General features: G+C 40.7%; 1 protein-coding gene across 2 annotated transcripts in view; it reads left to right on the top strand.

Annotated features, from left to right (window-relative positions):
* LOC134789746 (cell adhesion molecule Dscam2) overlaps positions 1 to 10,697 on the top strand; it is a 214,145-nt gene extending 203,448 nt beyond the window's left edge. The window contains exons 35-39 of one of the 2 annotated variants that reach the window (XR_010144110.1): positions 5,454 to 5,597; positions 6,096 to 6,242; positions 7,292 to 7,368; positions 8,141 to 8,215; positions 10,512 to 10,569. Coding sequence is in view for 1 of the 2 variants with exons in the window: in XM_063760374.1 (XP_063616444.1) it covers positions 5,454 to 5,597; positions 6,096 to 6,242; positions 7,292 to 7,358; positions 8,141 to 8,215; positions 10,512 to 10,563 (485 nt within the window). In the remaining variant the exon portion in view is untranslated. Of the gene's footprint in view, positions 1 to 5,453; positions 5,598 to 6,095; positions 6,243 to 7,291; positions 7,369 to 8,140; positions 8,216 to 10,511 lie in introns of both variants that reach the window. The other variant, XM_063760374.1, reaches the window with a different exon arrangement.
* The last annotated feature ends 11,956 nt before the right edge of the window (positions 10,698 to 22,653 follow it).

Below are 22,653 nucleotides of genomic sequence, written 5' to 3'. Positions count from 1 at the left end.
CTGGTTACCTACGCGCCGGTGGTGGCCACCACGATGGCGCCGCCGAGGGCAGCAGTGTCACCGTGATGATGCGTGCAATTACGAGCCAGCCATCGGCGCCTCCCGTGCGGGTAACGTCCGTCACGCGCACCGACGCCTGTCGAGCTGGCCGCCACGACGGCGCCTCTCGCCTCACGCACCTGAGCCTGGCGACGGTGGCCGCCACGATGGCGCCGCCCGCTCGATGACTCTGCCCGCCACGATGGCACCGCCCGCCTCACGACGCACCAGTGCCTACCGAGCTGGCCGCCACGATGACGCCTCTCGCATCACGCACCGATGCCTTCCAAGCCGGCGGCGGCGGCCGCCACAACGGCGCCGCCCGCCACGATGGCACCACCGCCTCGCGCACTGGCGCTTCTCGAGCTGGCCGCCACGATGGCGCCTCTCGCCTCACACCAGTGCCTCCCGAGCCAGGCGGCGGCCGCCTCACGCACCGGTGCCTCCCGAGCTGGCCGCCACGATGGCGCGTCTCGCCTCACGCACCGGCGCCTCCCGAGCCGGTGGCGGCGGCCGCCACGATGGAGCCGCCCACCTTACGCGACAGCGCCTCTAGAGCGGGCCGCCACGATGACGCCTCTAGCTTCACGCACCGGCGCCTCCTGAGCGGCGGCGGTTGCCATGATGGCACCGACAATCACGTCGAACCTGTCCACCGATGCTGCAACCACGACGATGTCGTCCCTTGCAATGGCGCCCATGTTCTGTTCGCAAGAATACCACCGCGAACTTACCTGCCGCCGATGCTGCCTACCAAGCTGCGCTGGACGCCACAGTATCAGTTTTGTCCTGTCCACATGGACCCATTGAGGTACGCAGGCGCCTATAGCTATGGTGCCATAGCACGAACAGACCGCTAAGCTTTTGGTTTCGGTTAAGGAGTCCTCCGGCGACGGCAGACAAGGTCGTAAAGAGCCTCGTCCTAGCGTGGCTCGACTGCCCGGAGTTGAAAGCGGTAAGATATGTCGATACTCAGAGGAAAATACGTCGTGTTCCCGGGTTTCATAAAGGTGCTGATCGACGTAGGGCCGTGCCGCTTCGAGGTTCCTATGACTTCTCGAGGCCATGGAGTGATCCAACCGAAGAACCTAGCGACAAGGCCCTGTGCGACCGCTCAAAACCGAGGTGAAAGGCATCGAAAAGGTCTGCAGACTTCACATAATTATCTCTGCTTGCCCGCGCTCTCCAGCTTAAGTTCCGTCTTACAAAGACGAACTCGTGCGCCAAGCCCATAATAAACAAAATGGGACAAATAAACCCGCTGCGCCTGAACAAGCTTGAGTTTCCGGTGCTAAGAGAAAGGGGCCAGGAGGACTCCAGCAGTTTCCATCTGTCTGTCTTTGACTTTATCGAAACAGTTTTGTTACGCAAGCGCTAAAATCGATTTTAGACTTGATTTCATTAGTTCGATTTCCTTAAAAGCATGCTACCATACCCCTATACTAGCTCGATATAGGGTGTTTCTTCGGGTAAAGCGAATTAAACTATCACGCTCCTAGACATCACGTGGAACACGCGGCACATCACCCCGATTGAAAGTTTTCTTTTTCGCGACATACAGGCCTGCCTTGCTGCCGAGTTTCTCGCAGAAATGAGACTCAATGCCTCCTGTTCAGTCTCAAACTCGCAAACTTTAGTTCATGGAGGAAGCTGACACCTTCGCAGTCCCCAGCAACACGAAGCTGCCGAAAGCCTCGCGCCACTTTCTTCCTCATCTTATGCAAGCAGTCCGTTCCAACCTCCAATATTGGTAGACAATGTACGAGGTAAGGCCCTTACAGTGAAGAGTAACCGTTAACGGGCCACATCTGCAGCGCTGACGACAGAAGTGTAAACATACAACCGCACCACTACAGTATACATAAAACGACGGCGACACTACATCCCCTCCGTTACCACGGCTGTCGCAAAAACTGCTGATGCCAGCAGATCGTCTACAGGTCGCGCTGGTTCCTTGCTACTTACCAGGTCAGTACAACCCCCGAGGGCGACGGTTTATCAAGAATTCACTGCGCGCCCGAGTGGCAGCTACGCCCAGAAGCCGCCGAGACTATCTGCGCCTGATAGGCGCCTTGTTGGCCAGCCTCCGATTTCGAGAGCCTTCGCACTGTGTCACGGTATTTCTTAACAGACTCTTTGAACTGCTACCACGTCTCTTCTGGCAGCTGCCGGTGATACGACTTGGTATGGATGTCTCCGCCTCCCAGCCTAGTCTGCTACCTGTGACGGCGTGATAAGGAGAGCCTTCACGCAGCTGTGGTAAGCTTGCAATTTACTGGCGGTCCTAGTGAACACAGCGTCAGACCGCCCTCCCGCCCGCCCGACCGCCCTCCTGTCAGATAGGACGCTCCAACACCGAGCTGGCGTGACTGGCGCATGCATGCAACATGCCAAGGGCTAACGCTACATAGCGAACGAGACGCAACTCTCTAGGCCGCCTGTACGCCCACAATGTAGAAATGGTCTTCATGGTGCATTAAAAATAAGATCGACTGCCAGGTACCTCTAATATCCAGTGAAGTAGCGAGCTATCTCAGACATATATTTCTATTGCCCATGTTAGCTTTCAGAACGAGACTTGTTCATAAGCCTGTAACAAGCGCTGTATGTGAACCACTATCGGACACTATGCCTTCTTCCAACGCCATTAATAGCGAGACCAGGGCCTCCCAAACCACCAGCTTGGGACGCGAGAAATCTACTTGCCCTAATTTGAATAGCCCTACAACGTACCTATATAGAAGAGCTGCCGCATTTTTACTGTTAGCATCAGACCGCAGGGTCAATGACCTTACTCTACTATACTGTAGCCCGGGCAATTACATAGATAACGTTCACGCTATTATTTTGTGTCCGAAATTCGGCTCTAAACCAGATAACGTGTCTTACCGATTGGACTCTTAGAAGCTCCGGAATAAAGTATAGACCCAGTAAGTAGGTAGTCTGGGTACGTCAACTTGTGAGAATTACACAAAATGTTAGGGGACACTGCGCTTTCAGCCACAGTCTCATCCAAGCCGGCCTCGCTTAAGATTGCTTTCGATCCACGATGTACTTAATCACTAAATTGGCTGGAAATCTATCCAATTAGCGATATTTTGGCTTAAGTTAATTGGGAACATGACTCTTCTTTAGACGATTCTATCGCCGAGATTCTGCGGATTGGATGCGATTTCGAATGAGAAATCTCTCAAACCAGTTTAACGTCAGATTCGAACCTGGGATTACAATTTAAATTCACAATTTCCTGTAATGCATCATTATAACGAGTCACTGTGATTTCATGGGTTGCAATAAGGCGTATATATTTATTCTTTCTCTGAGTTCTATGACAGTAGGTGTAGCCCTAACGCTTGCGCGCCCGCTGACTCGCCACCAGGAGATAATAAACAGGTCTCAATGAACATCTCTGACGTAGAGTACGGAACACATAATATAAAAATTTTACCTTCCAATAAAATTGATATTATGTTTCCTTCTACGTCAGAGATGTGAGTAATGCCTTCCTGGCAGGCTACTAGGCTACTTTTATGCCGACGGTACTTCTCCTCAACAATGACATGGTGGCGGCGAGTCGCGGGAAGCGAGCAACGGATTGCAGTGAGGGGAAGCGGAACAACGTCACGGCGTGGGGCGGAGCGACTACATAGACGCTAGCGGCATCTATCGGTCACCGATCGCGTTACTCTCTCAATGAACATCTCTGACGTAGAAGGAAACATAATATCAATTTTATTGGAAGGTAAAATTTTTATATTATGTATTGCTTAATATCTAGTTAGTTTCATCACAGTAAATAATAATTATGGAATCTTCTCTTTTGCCCGAAATTAATATATGTATCACATAATTGTTTGCCGATTCTAGGAAAAATAGTAAAAAAAAATACAACTTCGATTTTCACTGCGAAATCAGTGTCAGAAGTTGGATTGGCTAAATCATATTTATGTAAATATGTAATTTTCAGTAATAGATATATGAATTTTTTTACTACCATTAGAAAGGTACACTATTTGTGATATACCTCTGATAAAGTTTTTAAATATAAAATAATTACAAAGCCCGAAAACACCGTTCAAAATCACATACTAAAAATTATCAACTTCTGGATTTTCGAAGTTTTCCGACTTTTCGTCTTAAAACGGATGTAATTTTTATTAATTAAAAATATTGCGTAAATTTAACCCTTAAATCATCACCCTACTACTTGACGTTTGGTATAAAGGTGCGTTCAAGAACCTAAGCCTTTTGTTTTTTTTAATCTGCTAGCTGTCCAAGAGCTGTCTAATGCTTTGTAGACATTTGGCAACACTATGCATTTAAGGGTTAACACTAATAATAATCAATACCAATTTAAATGCTATACTTACTTGTTTATATAATGCAATGATGCCTAATATTAATAATCGAATTTAAGCTGTCGTGAGTCATACTAACACTAAGCGATACAATAACTAATAATGTCAATTCATTTATAATAATAATTTATTTAATAATTCCATTACATTGAGACAAAGTTATCGTTATCACTATTGTCAGATGCCATAAATTCTTGATAAGAATAAAATGATTTATCAATTAACCACGATTTCAGTTTATTTCGAAACATATTATAAGTTTCAACGTCTTTAATAGACTCAGGGATTTTACTATATATTTTTATCGAATGGTAATGGGGCCCGTTTTTATACATAGTTATTATCCAGTGGCCATGTGAGGTTCTCTTACAATAGTTACCTACAATGGATTTCCAACCTTTTAGCCTCTTGTTCAGATTAAATACATATAAATATTGAACCGAACTGAATACTTGAACTTCAAGAGGATCGTATGTCTGCAATCCTGAAATCTTTCCGAATTCCGATAATCACTATTGTCCATCACACCATACCATGTCAAAATCGATTTCATATTAATTAGCAAATCAATTTTTTTTTTGTGGTACATCTACATGAAAACTAGTATTGTGACGTCACGGTCAACTCACCTACTTTTTATATTTCTATGCGATATATTAAATAGAAATTGTGTTTAAAAATAACTGATATCTATGTTTTTATAGTAATTCTCTGGTGCTTTGGTGAAATAATATTATAAATACAGTCAAATACCCTATAGAGCGTGATTTTACATGATTTACATGAGTGTGAGTGTATGGTTCATTAACGTATATATCTCCGGACTGGCCTTACGGGCAATAAGAAAGGAGCATGAATGGGGCAGTACAGCGGTGTGACATTGCTGCAACGCGATTTGTTGATGTGTTCGCACCACGCGCGCGATTGGTCGCAACTAGTTGCGTTAGACTGCGCGATTGGCTCGAATTCGTAAGTGACACCGCTGAACTAATACCATTTTTAGTGCCCGTAATGCCCGTCGTGAGATATACGTCAATGGTTTGGTTCGTTTCCCAGCAGAGCTGTACGAGATCAGCCCGTACGCGACGTTCGGCGTGTCGGCGGCGCACTCGCTGCAGTTCCGCACGCTGGCGCGCCGCGACGACGACGCCGCGCCGCCGCACCGCCGCCGCCACCGCACCTGCGAGCACTACCGATACGGTAAACTATACTTACATACTTGTATCTCACCGAGCATTATTTATTTGCGATGTTTCCTGGTAACTGAATGATTGGGTTAACGTAACGAATAAGTGCAAATCGTTTTTTTTATATTTCCGACTTATACCTACTTAGGTACCTAATGATAGAATAATAGAAAATTTAACCAGATAATCTACTGTGAACATCAAAAACCGATATTTTTTACCTGGCTCTATCGCTTTAAAATGACCTATTGATTTTCGGCATTTGTGGCAGGACACGATCCTGTTTTATTTGAGCAATAAATAGACTTAGGTACGGTAGCCACATCATATTACTGTCAGTCTGGTCAAATTTCGTCTCTTGTCTAACTTGAGTAATAAAAATACAACAATGATTACAAATGAAAATTGATATTCCTCCTAAAAGTAGAAATCAAAATTACCCCCACACACAAATTGGCTGGTAGTCCCCTTCTAACGCTCCACGAGGGTATGAGCCCAGCTTTCTGCGTAGATGAATCGAGCCTGTCTAAATGCTCGACAGTGGAGGCGCGGCATCGCATGCGCGCCGCCTGCGCCGGCGCCGGCGCGCAGGGCTGGCGCGACACGCACACCGACTCCGGCGACGACAGCGACAGCGCCGCTAACACTACTACTAAAGGTACTCTTCGAGGGCCATGGAACGCACACTCAAGTCTCGGCAAAGAAAAGCTCGCTCAATACTGTCGCCGGCCGTCTTGACCTCTCGTGTGCCGGGATTCTTTTTTTTCTAATAGTTTCCTCGTACGCGGATCCGCGTTCCAGCAAACGAGGGTATAATGGTATTAGCGACGAGAGTGCACGCTCTGAGCGTGCGTTTCGTGACCAAGGGGCTTGACGCTGATTTGTTTTAACCCTTAAATGCATGATTTTTTTCTTTTTACCCGAAATTAATATATGTATCACATAATTCTTTGCCGATTCTAGGAAAAATAGTAAAAAAAAATATATAACTTCGATTTTCACTGCAAAATCAGTGTTAGAAGTTGAATTGGCTAAATCATATTTATGTAAATATGTAATTTTCAGTAATATATAAATGTTTTTTTTTTTTACTACCATTAGAAAGGTACACTATTTGTGATATACCTATGATAAAGTTTTTTAAATATAAAATAATTACATACCCCGAAAAAACCGTTCAAAATCACATAAGTACTAAAAATTATCAACTTGTGGAATTTTCCAAGTTTGCCGACTTTTCGTCTTAAAACGAATGTAATTGTTATAAATTAAAAATATTGCGTAAATTTAACCCTTAAATCATCACCTTATTACTTGACGTTTGGTATAAAGGTGCGTTCAAGAACGTAAGCCTTTTTATTTTAAAACAGTGAGCTGTCTAATGGTTTGTAGACATTTGGCAACACTATGCATTTAAGGGTTAACCAATGTATCAGCGGTCTGCGTGAGCGTCGAGCGTGCGTTCCGTGGCTTTACATTACCCTACCGCAGAAAATTTGTTTAAACTCGAACATAATATGGTAAACAATTGAATAAGTTTACGAACTACACTCTTAATTCGTGGTAGGGTAGTAGGCCGGTAGGCCATAGTACAATTATGATAGTCAGTACCTAGCTTTGTTTTAAAAAATGCGAAAGTATTTAGCTTTGTAATTGTATGCGTTCTTGTAATGTAAGTGATCTTTATTTCCATGCACTATCGTGTAGGTTCGGGTGGGTCCCCGGGCAGCGTGTACGGCAGCGGGCGGCGCAGCGCGGCGCGCACCACCAGCAGGTAGACTCAGGTACCTCCCCGCCCTCCCACACCCACACCCACACCGCACGCAGAGTGTCGCACCCAGGAGCGCCGAGTCTACCTTACACGGCACTATGCGGCTGCTTCGTTGTAAAGGGGCCCACAGATTACCAGTTCGCCGGACGATATCAGCCTGTCAGTTAAACGCAAAAGGTGATAGTTCCGAACAACTGACAGGCTCATATCGTCCGGCGAACTGGTAAATCTGTGGGCCCCTTAAGAGGTTGTTACATCTATCCGGCCCCCGGACACTTTGTGCTAAGAGTGACAGAGAAAATTATTATAGTATTTCACTGTGGCTCTTGGCATCAAGTAAATAAATAAATATATTCATACATATAATTTTTTTTAAATATTTTTAAAATCTTTTTAAGGATTCTAATAATTTATTTATCAATTTACAGAAAAAAACTGAGCAGCCGCATTTTTATAAATTCCTTAAGACAAATGAAAAAACTAAAGCACGTAATTATTATAAATATACACTAATCAAAAAATAAAAAATAACGAATGTCGAACTAGAAGCACAACGTAGTACCTACCTAATATCGTAATCTTCACTAGACTTTAAAACGAACCCAATAATGTAGCGATTTATTTTTGTAAATTTTTCGGTATTTTGCTTCTTGTCTGGTTTAAAAGTTATAGATCAAATGTAGCTTTAAAAGTAAATAAGACCGACCCCTGCACTGAATGCTCCAGGTAGAGGCACCTTGTATAAAGACTGTAGGTACAGAATGTTTGACGGAATTTGTCCGCAGTGGGGGACCGAACGGGAGCGACGGACATTCCGTCTACGCGCCCGTGCCTGCCGATATATCTTCTCTTATTGACAAGTGAGTACATTTTATTATAGGGTGTAGGTATAGTAGTACAGTCGAAAGTAGAAGAAAGTGCGAGCTGTTCAAAATAGTCTAAGCACAATTTTATGGTCAAGGGGGTATAAGAGTGTGTGAAGATCATTTTCAACACCTCATCCACTTGGCTGTTACTGACTTAATTGCTAAGAAGTTTGACGTTTAAAATAACACTTGCATTGCGTGGGCTATCAAAATCGCTGCAGACTTGGTCTAAGTACTTATACAAGAAAACACTAATTTTAAGTGCGACACCCAAATTTCTCCACGCTCAACATCTTGTGCAAATATCAATGGATAAATGGAATGTTTTAAAATTCGCCAAAGCCGACCTTCTGGGTAAACTCTTTGCGTCCAACTCGACTTTGGATGACGGGGGATACGCGCCGCCGACCATACCGCGGTGCGAGAGCTGTATGCCGGATATCCGGTTAAACCAAAGCTCAGTGCGTAAAGCACTTCTTTCCCTCGACACTCATAAGTCGAGTGGGCCTGATGGAATCCCTGCGATTGTGCTGAAGATGTGTGCTCCTGAGTTGGCACCGGTCTTAACGCGTCTTTTCCGGCTCTCTTACACTTCTGGCGTAGTCCCAACCTCGTGGAAGTCAGCTTTGGTGCACCCGATCCCTAAAAAAGGCGACCGCTCAAACCCGTCCAACTACAGGCCAATAGCTATAACCTCCCTTTTCTCGAAGATAATGGAGTCCATTATCAACTGCCAGCTCCTTCGGTACCTAGAGGATCACCAGTTGCTTAGTGACCGACAATACGGTTTCCGTAGAGGCCGCTCGGCTGGTGATCTTCTAGTCTACTTGACACATCGTTGGGCACAGGCGATCGAGACAAAGGGTGAAGCATTGGCTGTAAGCTTGGATATTGCGAAGGCCTTCGATCGCGTTTGGCACAAAGCACTTCTTTCGAAGCTACCATCCTATGGGCTTCCCGAGAAATTATGTGTATGGGTCAGTAGCTTTCTAGCAGACAGAAGCATAAAGGTCGTAGTTGACGGTGAATGCTCAGACCCCATGTCTGTGAATGCTGGTGTCCCCCAAGGCTGTGTGCTATCACCCACGCTATTCCTTCTGCATATCAATGACATGCTGCAAATCAGCGGCGTTCATTGTTATGCTGATGATAGTACAGGTGATGCCTTTTACACCGGCCGCACCATTATTTCTCGGGAAAACGTCATCGAGAGCCGGAACAAACTTGTGTCTGAAATTGAGACTTCCCTAAAGGAAGTCTCTGAATGGGGTCGACTTAACTTAGTCCGTTTTAACCCTAGCAAGACACAGGTTTGCGCGTTTACCGCAAAAAAGTTAGAGTTTGTCGCGTCACCTCGTTTTGAGAGCACTCCCCTGAGTGCCGCAGCCAGTATCGGAATCCTTGGTGTCGACATTTCGAGTGAAGTCCAGTTCCGCGGTCATCTAGAGGGTAAGGCTAAATTAGCCTCCAAGAAGCTCGGTGTGCTCAACAGATCGAGACGGTATTTCACACCGGCCCAGCGCCTACAGCTTTATAAGGCGCAGGTTCGCCCACACACTCCGAGCCCACACATGGAATACTGCTCTCATCTGTGGGCCGGGGCACCCCAGTACCAGCTTCTCCCTCTGGACCGCATCCAACGAAGAGCGGCTCGAATTGTTCACTGCCAGCGTCTTTCGGAACGGCTTGACTCCTTGGCGCTGCGTAGAGATGTGGCCTCGCTCTGCATTTTCTATCGCATGTATAACGGGGAGTGCTCCGAGGAATTGTTCGGATTAATCCCTGCCGCTTCTTTTCGCCATCGCCCTACGCGACAACATTACCATCTTCATCACTTGGATGGTTGGCAGTCCTCAACTGTGCGTTTCTCCAGAAACTTCCTGCCTCGCACAGCCAAACTGTGGAATGAACTGTCGCCAGCGGTATTTCCGGACCGATACGACCTACAAACCTTCAAGAAAAGAGCGTACTCCCATCTTAAAGGCCGGCAACGCGCTTGCAACCCTTCTGGTGTCGCGGGTGTCCATGGGCGGCGGTAATCGCTTACCATCAGGTGATCCGTCTGCTCGTTTGCCTCCTATTTCATAAAAAAAAAATCCACAAAATCGATTGGTTTTCGTGATAAAAAAATAAAAAGTTTAAAGCTATGCATTTCGTCTATAGGATTGGCTTTAGTCCACTTTGTTTTATGTTACTTATTTAAACAATTCTACTTATTTTTACTACATATTTCTATTTGTTTAACTAACCTCCCAAAAAATTTAATGCCAACCTATTTATTTATTTTCAGATATCAACAAAGAAAAGAACAAGAACGCCGAGAATGCACAATCCACGTTTAACAGTAATATGACCAATGACTGACTTACAGTGAAAAAAAACCGACTTTTTATAGCATTTAATTAAGTCTGCGCTGTTTCAAAGCCTACTTAATTAACTTTTAGGATTATTCCCTATTTTTACTAAAACACTATAAAATATAGTTATTTTATTAGCCATAAAAAAAAATGTCAGATCTACCTAAAGAATGTAAGCAAACGCTTATATTTTTCCTAATTTATGTTATGGTCAGGGCCGGATTAACCCTAAGTCAAAGTAGGCAACTGCCTAGGGGCCCCACCTCGGCTAGGGGGCCCCGGCGGCTCAGCGCGCACCAAATAAAATTTTGTTCCATTACGGTCCAGATTGAAATTAAAAACGCAAACTTATTCCCCGGTACTGAATATGCTGTGTGCAGAATTGACTGTAGGGGGCCCGAGCCTCGCACTGCCTAGGGGCCTCGACATGCTTAATCCGGCCCTGGTTATGGTGATGAACTGATGAACAATCCGATCAACTGATTGGTCCGTCCAACATTCAGATGCCGTTCGATTGAGAATATTCAATTACCTACCTATTTCGCTCGTCCCATTAAAAAAAAACTTCTAATAAGTTTGTGGTTTAAGTCTGAAAAAGAGACTAACGCAATTGTATGAACAGATGTCACCATTTGGACGTGTGATGTGATTTTTTATACATTTCGTACTGTCATTGCCTGGATTTAGATTATTTTGGACGCTAGCCATTAAGATTAAATTATTAGACATTAAGAATATCTTTTGTAATTTAATTTTGTAGTTATGTTCAATGTTATGCAAGCGGTCAAAGTACATTTGTAATCTACGATACTTCTAAGGAGTTAATTCTTTCAGGTACCTATTAATATTTATAAATTAAATTATTTGTACACATTTAAACTTTCATCCTATTCATAATTCAACTATTTTATACTTAATTATGAGACCACTACATAATGTAATAAAATAAAGTCCTAAATGTTTAATATAAACTTTTGCCTAATCAGAACGGATAGCATTACGTCCTTTCCATGTTAGTGTTAGCAAAATCTTAATAGTTTATGAATAATTAAAATACGTTAATGGAGGTACATAGGGGGCATAGGGGCTGTCCATAAATGACGTCATCGATATTTGACGATTTTTAAGAGGTTTTACCATTTTCGCACTCCTAAGCTAAAATTATAGAGTACCGGTATACCCGATTATCGTGCGTCTGTTTCTCCAAGAAGTAATGAAACGTAATTCTAACCGTTCTGTGTAGTTTCTAAATAATGGGCTAATATAATTGTGATGCGAACTCGCTACAGCAAATACCCCATAACTGTTAACGTTAATTGTTGCAGCATTTATTCGATACCGTGTTCTAAATAACGATGTTATAATATGATAATTTAGCTGCTCTTGTCTTCAAATGTGCGATGGTAGGAACATTTTCTTTCTTAAGAGAAAATAATATAAAATATGTAGTAGGTTTACAAAAACATGCCGAAAAAAAAGTGTTTGGCAAAGAACACTAAAAAGTCGTAATAAAGGCGTTTTTGAATACGACACTTAAGCAGAAAGTTTTCCCATCAATGCAATATTGAAAAATCACAGAGTTGACCAGAGTGGCGTTTAGATTTTTAATAGTTTGTAAGATTGTACAGTTAGAAGTACTTAATGTTTACATAATTAGTTTGCTGATGAAGTAGCAGATACTATCAACAGCAATGTATTAAAATCTAATTCAGATTACTGAAAGCTCACACTTTCTCCGTACAGCCGTGTTTTTCACTTACAGCCCCTAAGGAGCCGCGAAAATTGCTTGCTTACACACCATGGGATGAGGTGCATCACAATTTTCTCATACTAAGGGATCACGACATAAAAAATAGGCTGCCGTACAGAACAACATAAGTTATTAAAATAGTATGGAGTAGATAAGTGTTGCTCAAATCATCAGGACTGGCGCGAGATTCATACCGAACAGTGAATATTTTAAAAACTAAGGGGCAGCGCCATCTTTCGAGTTATGATTCGAGTTGTACCTACTTAGACATTAATGTTATGCTTACCAAATCAAAAGTCCGATTTAATAATGATAATGTGTTCCTTGTTTTCGTATCAATGTTTTATCATGCAACCGTAAAAGCGTTGATAATGTTTGCTACTTTTAAAAGATTCGCGTCATCAAATGTCGCGTAGTAATTTGTGAAATATTTGGCCTCTTTAAAGTTGGCAGACGTTGTTTTGTTGTTTGTAAATGGTAGTTTTTTACGAGATTACATTTACAAGATTAGGCACTTAAGGTTAAAAGGGAAAGGTTCATAATAATATAGTTGATTTCAAACTAATTGGCAAAGATTAGGTATTGAATTGTTCTTTCCTATTAATGAAATCTGCTATAAAATGATGATGATATTTGTAATTTATAGCCAAATTGTCTGTTTCTTTCTATCAACAAAATAGATAGAAACGGGTGTTGTTTGTATATAAATTGCTACATTTAAAATGTTTCATGTGCATTTGTGACGGGTGGTACAGTAGGCGCGTGGGAGCCAAATTCAGAAACAAAATTAAATACCAATTCAATGCCTATGCAAGATGAAATCAGTTAATTGCGCACACTGTTATGGTATTTTCCACATAGCATGGGGACGGTGACAGATATCATCTCCATACAATATACGCAAAATATGCAAAACTTAATGAGATGACAGCTGTCATCGTACGCAAGCTATGTGAAAAATACTATGATTGGGAAGGTATGCTTTGCCCTGTGCAAGTGTACCTACTGCTAAGGTGATACTGTTTTTTTTTCTATTGGCTATGTGCGAAGTTGGTGTTAGGACAAATACAAGCGACGCCGAGGCACGATGTGTTGAAAATATGAACTTTCGTGGGACGACAAATTCATGCTATTTGGCAGCTGCCAACTGGCAATGTCCCACATCCACAGTCATGCACGGAGCAAATATGATATTTAAACGTGATTTTTGATACGTTATGTGCATACGCGGCGCGGTGCGTTTAGTAATGAATGGATATAATATAATATATAATAAAATACGCTAAATTGGGGTGAGCTCTTTAGCTTACTCAAGCTGATATTGAAGACAGCATAAAAATGGTACCTAGATATAATAAATGCACATAAAATGTTTCTATCGGAAGATAAGTTAATTATAAAATGTATAATTGTAACGATAAATTATTGTAAACGGCTGTTCCAAACTGCAAAAGATACATATCATTATAATAGACTGCCAATATTTAAGTGATTCGTAATTCTTTTACTTATTGTTGATTAATATAGTCAAATAGCTATTAATTATACACTATTGTATAAAAATCTTTCTATATACATGTTGTGTAATATTAAAATTAAAAATATAATTAGTACCTATGATGAAAGGAAATAAAGATGTGTGTTGTGGTATATGGTGTTTTATTATTAGGCGCCTTTAAACTGATGGCCAAGTATTACTTAACACAAAAAGTATAAACTTTCGTACCTATAATCTATAGATATTACTTAAATTTCGTGTCGTTTTCTACGGGACGAAAATGCTTTGAAGGTAGGCCTAATTTTGCCACGCAATTTTGAGGGCCCGAGCTCCAGAAACAGCAAGTTCAGGGGAGAGAGGCAACGATATTTGATAATATATTGCTGCCCGGAGATAGGGGAGATTGTACATATATATATATCTAATATGACTATTTATCAGACTCCAAGTTTTCGAACATTAGGTACCTATAAATACAGGGTTTTGCCATGCATCCATCATGATAATAAATTATCAATAATAACATCGACTACAAGGCGGAAAGTATTTATAGGTAGGTACTGACAATATATATTATAATAATATACCCGGGAATTACTTTCTAATAACCCCGTAAGGCCCAATGTGCATTACAATGTACACTCTGTTTCAATATAATTTGAACCTTTCAAAAACTACATAAGGTAGCATTTCTGTTTTCTAAAACAAACGAAAGTCACCCTAATGTCCTATACAACAAGGTTCAAATTAAAAATAAGGAAATGTTGTATGGTGGGCCCAGTGGTGGGCCTTACGAGGATAAACACAAGCAGTAGGTACAAGCTATTTATTTATTTAAACTTTATTGCACAAAATATATACAACAATGTACAAATGGCGGCCTTAATGCCAAATGGCATTCTCTACCAGTCAACCATAGGGCCAAACTGACTAAACAGAGATATCTACAATTGGTGCAGAGAGAGAAATATACCTATTGAGTGAATTAAAAAAGCAAACTATAGGTACATATAAACTACATAAATAAATAAAATATATATAATAAACTACCACATAATATTTATACAATACATACTATAGATATAATAGTGTTGGATATTATTCGAACTCTTGTTTTAGCAAATGCTTACGCAACAACCGCTTAAGAGCCAACAGGAGTGGTCATTCCTCCATACAAACGTAGTCCTCGTTTTCCTCCGTGGTTTTTGAAGCTAGAGCAATGATTTTTTCAACACAGATTAATATTGTCAATATCTGTGTCGGACCGTTTTGCTTTTTTTGATATTTTTGTTTTCTAAGGCGCTAGAGCCCTTCAAAAACGGCCAAAATGGCCTAATAGACTATGCCGCAATGAGAGGCGTGGTATTCAAAACTGATATCAATTAGCCAAAAAAGCAAAACGGTCCGACACAGATAATTTCATAATCATTTAGATTTCCAAATTTGGTTACGATTGGTTAAGTTTTGGGGGAGGAAAAAGAGGACTACGAAACCTCGATTTTTGTAATTTTTACGCAGGATTTTTCGCCTCAGCTGCAGTTGTCCCTATCGCACTAATTTTAGGGGCGGAGTCAAGTTTCTAAATACGTACACAGCCAGAAAAGTGATGGGCAATAGTCGACATTTAATGTCGATAATCTAGTGATGTAAGAAGTTATCGATAAACCGTCTTGTGTGCAAAATATCTAGATCCTAAGATACAAGGGGTTTTGGGTTGAGAGTAGGGAACACATTTTTGTAGTTATGATATACAATCTATTATGAACTTTTTGATTCTAATATTTCAAATTAGAAATCAAAATCAAAAATATTTTATTGCATGGTTAAAATGGGTTAACAAAATTTTTAGGTACCTACGGCACGCTTCGTAATTGTCGAGCAATTTAGGGTCCTAGCTGAATTGGTTGTTCCATACTTACTCGTGCTCTATGGAATGTCCAATTTAGCTAGAACCCTAAATGGCTCAACAATCACGGAGCGTGACAGTACTAATGATTCATGTTCTGTATAGCCTGCCCTACAATGGCGTTAATATTTGGTTGTCATGTCTATACTTCGTTTTTAAGCATTATTGAAAAAAAAATAGTAAATACTAATATTAACCACTAAGTACATAACTATTACAAAAAAAGCTAAATAATTATACGATTGCATGCTTAAAAAAGACAAGTCACCTTCACTCTAATGCTAACCAAACGAAGAATAAGAACTAACAGCGATAAGACCGCCTGTTGCTACCTTTATCTACATTGTAAATCGGTTTTAGGGTTGGGTACGGATACCCAAAGGGTAAAACACGGGACCCTATTACTAAGATTCCGCTGTCCGTCCGTCCGTCTGTCACCAGGCTGTATCTCACGAACCGTGATAGCTAGACAGTTGAAATTTTCACAGATGATTTATTTCTGTTGCCGCTATAACAACAAATACTAAAAACAGGATAAAATAAAATTTTAGTGGGGCTCCCATACAACAAACGTGATTTTTGACCGAAGTTAAGCAACGTCGGGCGGGGTCAGTACTTGGATGGGTGACCGTTTTTATAAATAATGGTACGGAACCCTTCGTGTGCGAGTCCGACTTGCACTTCGCCGGTTTTTTTTTAATTTGTTTTTATGTTTGTGGTGTAATAAAGAATATTTTAGAGTCAGACCAAGAAAAGTCTACAGCAATTTTGATAGCACACGCAGTGCAAGTGTTATTTATATGTCATAATTTCATAGAAGCGACGTTTGAAATAATACTTGCACTGCGTGTTCTATCAAAATCGCTATAGATTTTTCTTGGCCTAACTCTACTTTAAATTACAAAGTAAGGCCTAAATTATAAAATAAGGCCCATCAATGTTTTTTTTTTGTGTTTATTAAACTTGATATTTTGTCTATAGTATTAGCGGACATGGCCTCAAAATTTAAACCCGCTTAAGAATCGGGCCTTATTTCGTGCATTATATACAATACTACCCATTTTTGTGTAGTCATTATTTATACTATAGAAGCATTGTTTGAGTAGCCAATTATTTAAACAGTATTTTTTTAAAGGGCAACGGTGGCAATATTTTAAGGTCTGGATAATAAGATACAGATCTTAATAAGGATATCAATGTAAGTGAATGTTACCATGACTACCAAACAAACAAATGTGATAGAATTTGCCAGCTGGCATTGTAACATTCAGACAGTTACCTATGTACCTAATCTGAAATATGAATAAATTAGTAATATTTTAAACAGGAAAGTAAACCGAATTTTGGCCTTTTGCTGGACACAATCACAATAGTAATTTGTTTTACAAGAGGGCAAAGTTTATCGCCACCGGTTGATGCATTTGCAGCACCAATGGTAGAAAATGCAAGCTCATCATCAACTGCATAATCGACGTTTGATATGACTATTGAATCCGAGCTTTTTGATCATGAATCATGATAAAACAAAATTTTAGAAGGTCGCAGAATAGTGGATTTAAAATATTTATTTTCTGTGATCTCAAATATCAGGCACGATCATACAAATTGTACATTTGCTGATCTTGCCTTTGTCATTGAAAGACGTAAGGGTTTACACAGAGAATATATATTTAAGTGTAATATGTGCAAAAAAAAGGAAACGATACACTCTGAAGACCCAAAAAGAAAATGTTAGTAAATACTGCTCCTCCCCATGGTTACTTGGTTCCTTATTCAACCTACCTGAAATTAAACGAGTAGGTTAGTAAATTATATCATTTTACATTATAAAGTTAAATGTTTAGGTATCTCGATCACTTACTCACTGGTGGACATGGACGCAAAATTTTTGCCCATCTACTTATACTATCTTATAAAAAATGAAATTTTGAAAGTTAGCACGCTTAAAGTTCGTTTTTTTTTTGCATTAAGGTAACAGATTTTGACATGTCTTATTAAAAATTACCATTGAAAAATAAGTCATAGCAAATATGTTAGAATTATAAATCATATTAATCATATTAATGAGCAAGAGCACCCTAAACCGGCGAGCGTGTATGAGGAATGTTATGAATGTGAAGGAAGCGAAAGTGGTATGTCAGGATCGTAGCAAGTGGAAATCCGTGGTCTCTGCCTACCCCTCCGGGATATAGGCGTGATTGTATGTATGTATGTATGTATGTATTAATCATATACTTTTTTATATTCTTTTGCTTTCATAAGTAATATAAACTAATTTTTGAAAGCGTTTTTCAATAATTATTAATAAAAAGACACGTCATGATTGTTTACCTTCTTTCTAATGCTAAAAAATAACGAACTATAATAACCGGGCCTTATTTGGTACAGAACCTTGATTAGATAGGTACATCGGATATTCTGGGCCCCTGAGTTTGTTACGTAAAGGACAAAATGGTGACATGTGGTTAGAGCTGATACTGTTAAACTAGTGGTTCTGTGCGCTAAGTATAAAAAATAAGCTTCAGCGAACTCATTAAGCCTAGAAAAAACCCTACACCCTACTGCCACTTAAGTCAGTCTTGAGTCTTTGAATCAATTTCCGTAGTAGTACTACTACTACTAAGGTACTAGGAGGTAATAAGGCCTATAGTAGGTATAATAAGGCCTACCTGAAAAATAATGTTCTTACAACAGTGTAACCGTGTTAGTTATTTGAGTAACATATATGTAAAGTGATACAATTAAAAGCTAACAGCAAACCAGTACATAAATTATATCTTATGTACTTCTTATGAATTACACTCTTATAAAGGTTTCGGCTAATTACGCTTAATTACTTGAATAAAGGTAGATGAATTGCGTGCGGTCCAATAGGTAACCACAACTCACGGAGTCCAAAACAATAAGCTGATCAGCAAAGTCAAGTAAACAAAGCCAAGTCACAGTAGTAGAAAGATTATCGAGTTCCGTAAACGTAAGCCGGGTCAAAAAATTCAATCGCAACACAGTAAGTAATAAGTGAACGCCTCGTGGCAGTAACGCACGAAAAATAACATTGCAAATTGTCGGCAATGAGGCGCGCGCGGGTGCAAGCGTACGCATCTGTGTGCGTGCATTACACACACAAATACAGTCTCTCACGCCCCGTCAGAGCGACGGGTATATTCAGCTTGAAATCTCAAAATTGACTTTTAGCTCAGCTCCCGTTTCGTCTTAAAAGAAAACTTACTTGGAGCTTGTCTAAAGCGCCCTCCACACTCGTGCGCGAATCGCGGCGCGAAGCCGCGAACGCGAGTGTGGTGTCGATTTTCGCAGACAGCGAAATCGACTCCACACTCGCGTTCGCGGCTTCGCCCGCGATTCACGCGCATAGTCTGTAGGGGACTTGATATTTAGAGGGAGTGAATTCCAAAGACGACTAGCCTGGACGGCGAAAGAATTAGTCATAAAACCTGTACGGTGAGAAAGTATGGTCAGTTTTATGTGTGATGTGGTGAGGCCTATGGATTACGGGAAACAAATGATAGCGCCATCTAGGCTTAGAACGCACTGCGATTATTTTCTTGCGGATCCAGAATCGCAAAAAATGTATTATACATTAATCAGTAATGCACAATACATGCTTCATAACTTAAGCGCACGCACTTGCATGCAAGACTGCAATCGCCAGAAATTAGACTGAAACCGCAAGAAATTTATCGCAGTGCGTTCCAGGGCTGCTACCGTGAAAACCGAAAATCGTCAATTGCGGGCAAATATGACAGCTAAAACACGTTTGGTTACCGCGAAGACAGCCGTCATCGAGCGGCCAGTTCGAAAGACGATTATGGATCGAAAGCCCACTCCTCACTCGTGCGCGAATCGCGGCGCGAAGCCGCGAACGCGAGTGTGGCGTCGATTTTCGCAGACAGCGAAATCGACTCCACACTCACGTTCGCGGCTTCGCCCGCGATTCACGCGCATAGTCTGGAGGGGGCTGAATATCGTTCCATAGACCTACCGCGAAACGCAATTTTCGGAGTTTTTGACAGCACGAAATTCGTAAAGAACTCTCAAAACATACGTTACCTCAAGAGCTAACGTTGTTCTTTCGTTTATCACATGGTATAATAATATACTCCGCCTGGTACTCCATTCCGAGATTCGCGTATGACCTAACTGACACGCGCCTACGTCATCATGCTGTTTACAGGTTCTCAAACTTTGAAATGTGGGAGAATTTTAACCAACGGTGAAAATTATTTTAACGGCATTAATTTTAAGTTATTCATGTAGAAACATAGTAAAATAAAACAAATCTAATGTATTAAATTAAACTTTATTTATCTATACAAGACAAACGTTTAAAAAACTAATTCACAGTTACACATTAATTACCAAGCTTACGACGTGAAAAGTTTGGAAAACACTGCGACTGCTGACACTGAGCGAGAAGGAAATAACAATTAACACGCGTTCGACAAGGATGACGGTCAGGGCATGAAGTTATCTAGATCCGAATTGTCAAATGTGCACAGCGCCAAGGGCCCAACGTTTTCTGTTCTCTTTCACGTCGCAGCAACTAGTATCATTTCTCTCCCCTCGCTCTTTTAAAAATGCCGTTTGTCAAAAAAGGACAACCATACTGTTGACAAGGTGGACTTCAAATCAAGTGTTGCCTTTCTTGATGCGCCCAGGCTGTGTATGTGTGCGTAAAAGTGTATATGTGTGCTCTTTTAGGGATGTGAAAAGTCGATTTTAATCATGTTATATATCGATAAACGCTACACAGCGGAACGAAATAGCGTTTAATTGAAGCTTCAATATCTTCGTTAAACATAAACATAATTGAAATGCTAATGGATACTGAATATATTATAATATAATAATATAATTCAATTATTGCGGAACACCTATTTTTTTAGGACGTATTCATGTATTTTAATTAAATATCTGAACTTTCCCTTGGTTCCCTGCTGGGGCGTGACTATAAAATTGTGATCTGATAACCACAATAAAGAATAAAAGCGTTTTTGGTAATTTTAGGTATCGTTAAGCCTTTGAAGTAAAATTAAAATTGCAAGAAATGTCGATAGTTTATCGATATGACTTTATCGACATGGCTACAGCAACGTCTATGGCATAGACTTATAATATATAGAGACGGTGTCTCAGCGAGCTGTCACTGTTGCCACTTTTGTTTAGTGTACGATTAACAATGAGGCCCACGTTGCTGTAGCCATGTCGATAAAGTCATATCGATAAACTATCGACATTTCTTGCAATTTTAATTTTACTTCAAAGGCTTAACGATACCTAAAATTACCAAAAACGCTTTTATTCTTTATTGTGGTTATCAGATCACAATTTTATAGTCACGCCCCAGCAGGGAACCAAGGGAAAGTTCAGATATTTAATTAAAATACATGAATACGTCCTAAAAAAATAGGTGTTCCGCAATAATTGAATTATATTATTATATTATAATATATTCAGTATCCATTAGCATTTCAATTATGTTTATGTTTAACGAAGATATTGAAGCTTCAATTAAACGCTATTTCGTTCCGTTGTGTAGCGTTTATCGATATATAACATGATTAAAATCGACTTTTCACATCCCTAAAAGAGCACACATATACACTTTTACGCACACATACACAGCCTGGGCGCATCAAGAAAGGCAACACTTGATTTGAAGTCCACCTTGTCAACAGTATGGTTGTCCTTTTTTGACAAACGGCATTTTTAAAAGAGCGAGGGGAGAGAAATGATACTAGTTGCTGCGACGTGAAAGAGAACAGAAAACGTTGGGCCCTTGGTCTATGCACAGCGCTATCCTGTGTTGCCAGTAGTATAAACAGAATTACCCGAAAGTCTGAAATTTCTTTCGTGAATCGGAAGATATTGCTAACGAGTAATTAAAATTGACGTGTTATTGTAAAATTTAAGCTAAAATACATATAAATGAAAATTATAAAATTATAAAGAAATATTTTAACTTATTAACCATAGGTATAATGTACCCATGTAACATGTTATGTTGAAATAAAGTGGCAATGTTATTGTGACGTAGGCCCGTGTCACTCTGGGAATGGAAGACCATGTTTTATTAGACCATGGTTTATCACAGTGCTGCCAGATAACTCGCCTTTCAGCTTTTTATCCCGTTTTTGTGGCAGTGCATCCGCGCATTGTTTTGCAAATATTTTGAATGTCCTCGGTTTTTGAGCCTAGAGTGCAATCAGACACATCTATCGGTCAGCGGCGTAAGCTTAACCATTACGAACATTAGCGATGCTGTAACGCAAGACTAGCGACATTTGTTGGCGAGTAACGATGCTAATAGAGATGAGTGAGAGCGAGAAAGAGATATGCGGACTGGACCAAGGTCGCGGTACGGTATGCCCGTCTGTCGTTCATAGTTATATTGACCTATGTAAGAGCCCTTGAGGCCTATTTACGGAATACATTTTTGAATTTTGGATGTTGAATGTCCATCCATGGCCAAGTCTGACTTTGGAAAATTGAAGCAAAATTGTTAGACCGTTAAGGCCTGTCCAGACAGGGACAAGTTTTCGCCAATCTGATTAAATTGTCCGATCAAATCAGGCCGTGCGTCCGTAAAAGCCAATTTGGCTCGCCAAATTCAACCGCTCATTATGACCGATATTACCGATAAAATAGTATTCTCGTTTGGGGGCATTTTTTTATTTAGAGCGCTCAAATATCACCATAAATTTAGATTGTTGAAAGTGGCCAAATTGGCTGTTGCGTCCGCATCACCTGATTTGATCGGACAATTTAATCGGATTGGCGGGATTGTTCCCGTCTGGATAGGACTTTAGTTGACATTACATGCTTGTGGTTAAGTAATTTTAAAAAACGCTTCAAGTGCGTTACGTACATACATCACTATGCTCATGCTAGTGATACTAGTCT

Source organism: Cydia splendana, chromosome 4 (genome assembly GCF_910591565.1).
Source record: "Cydia splendana chromosome 4, ilCydSple1.2, whole genome shotgun sequence".
Taxonomy (NCBI): domain Eukaryota; kingdom Metazoa; phylum Arthropoda; class Insecta; order Lepidoptera; family Tortricidae; genus Cydia; species Cydia splendana.
Note: the sequence above shows the minus strand (reverse complement) of the source record. Positions and strands in the feature narration are given on the sequence as shown.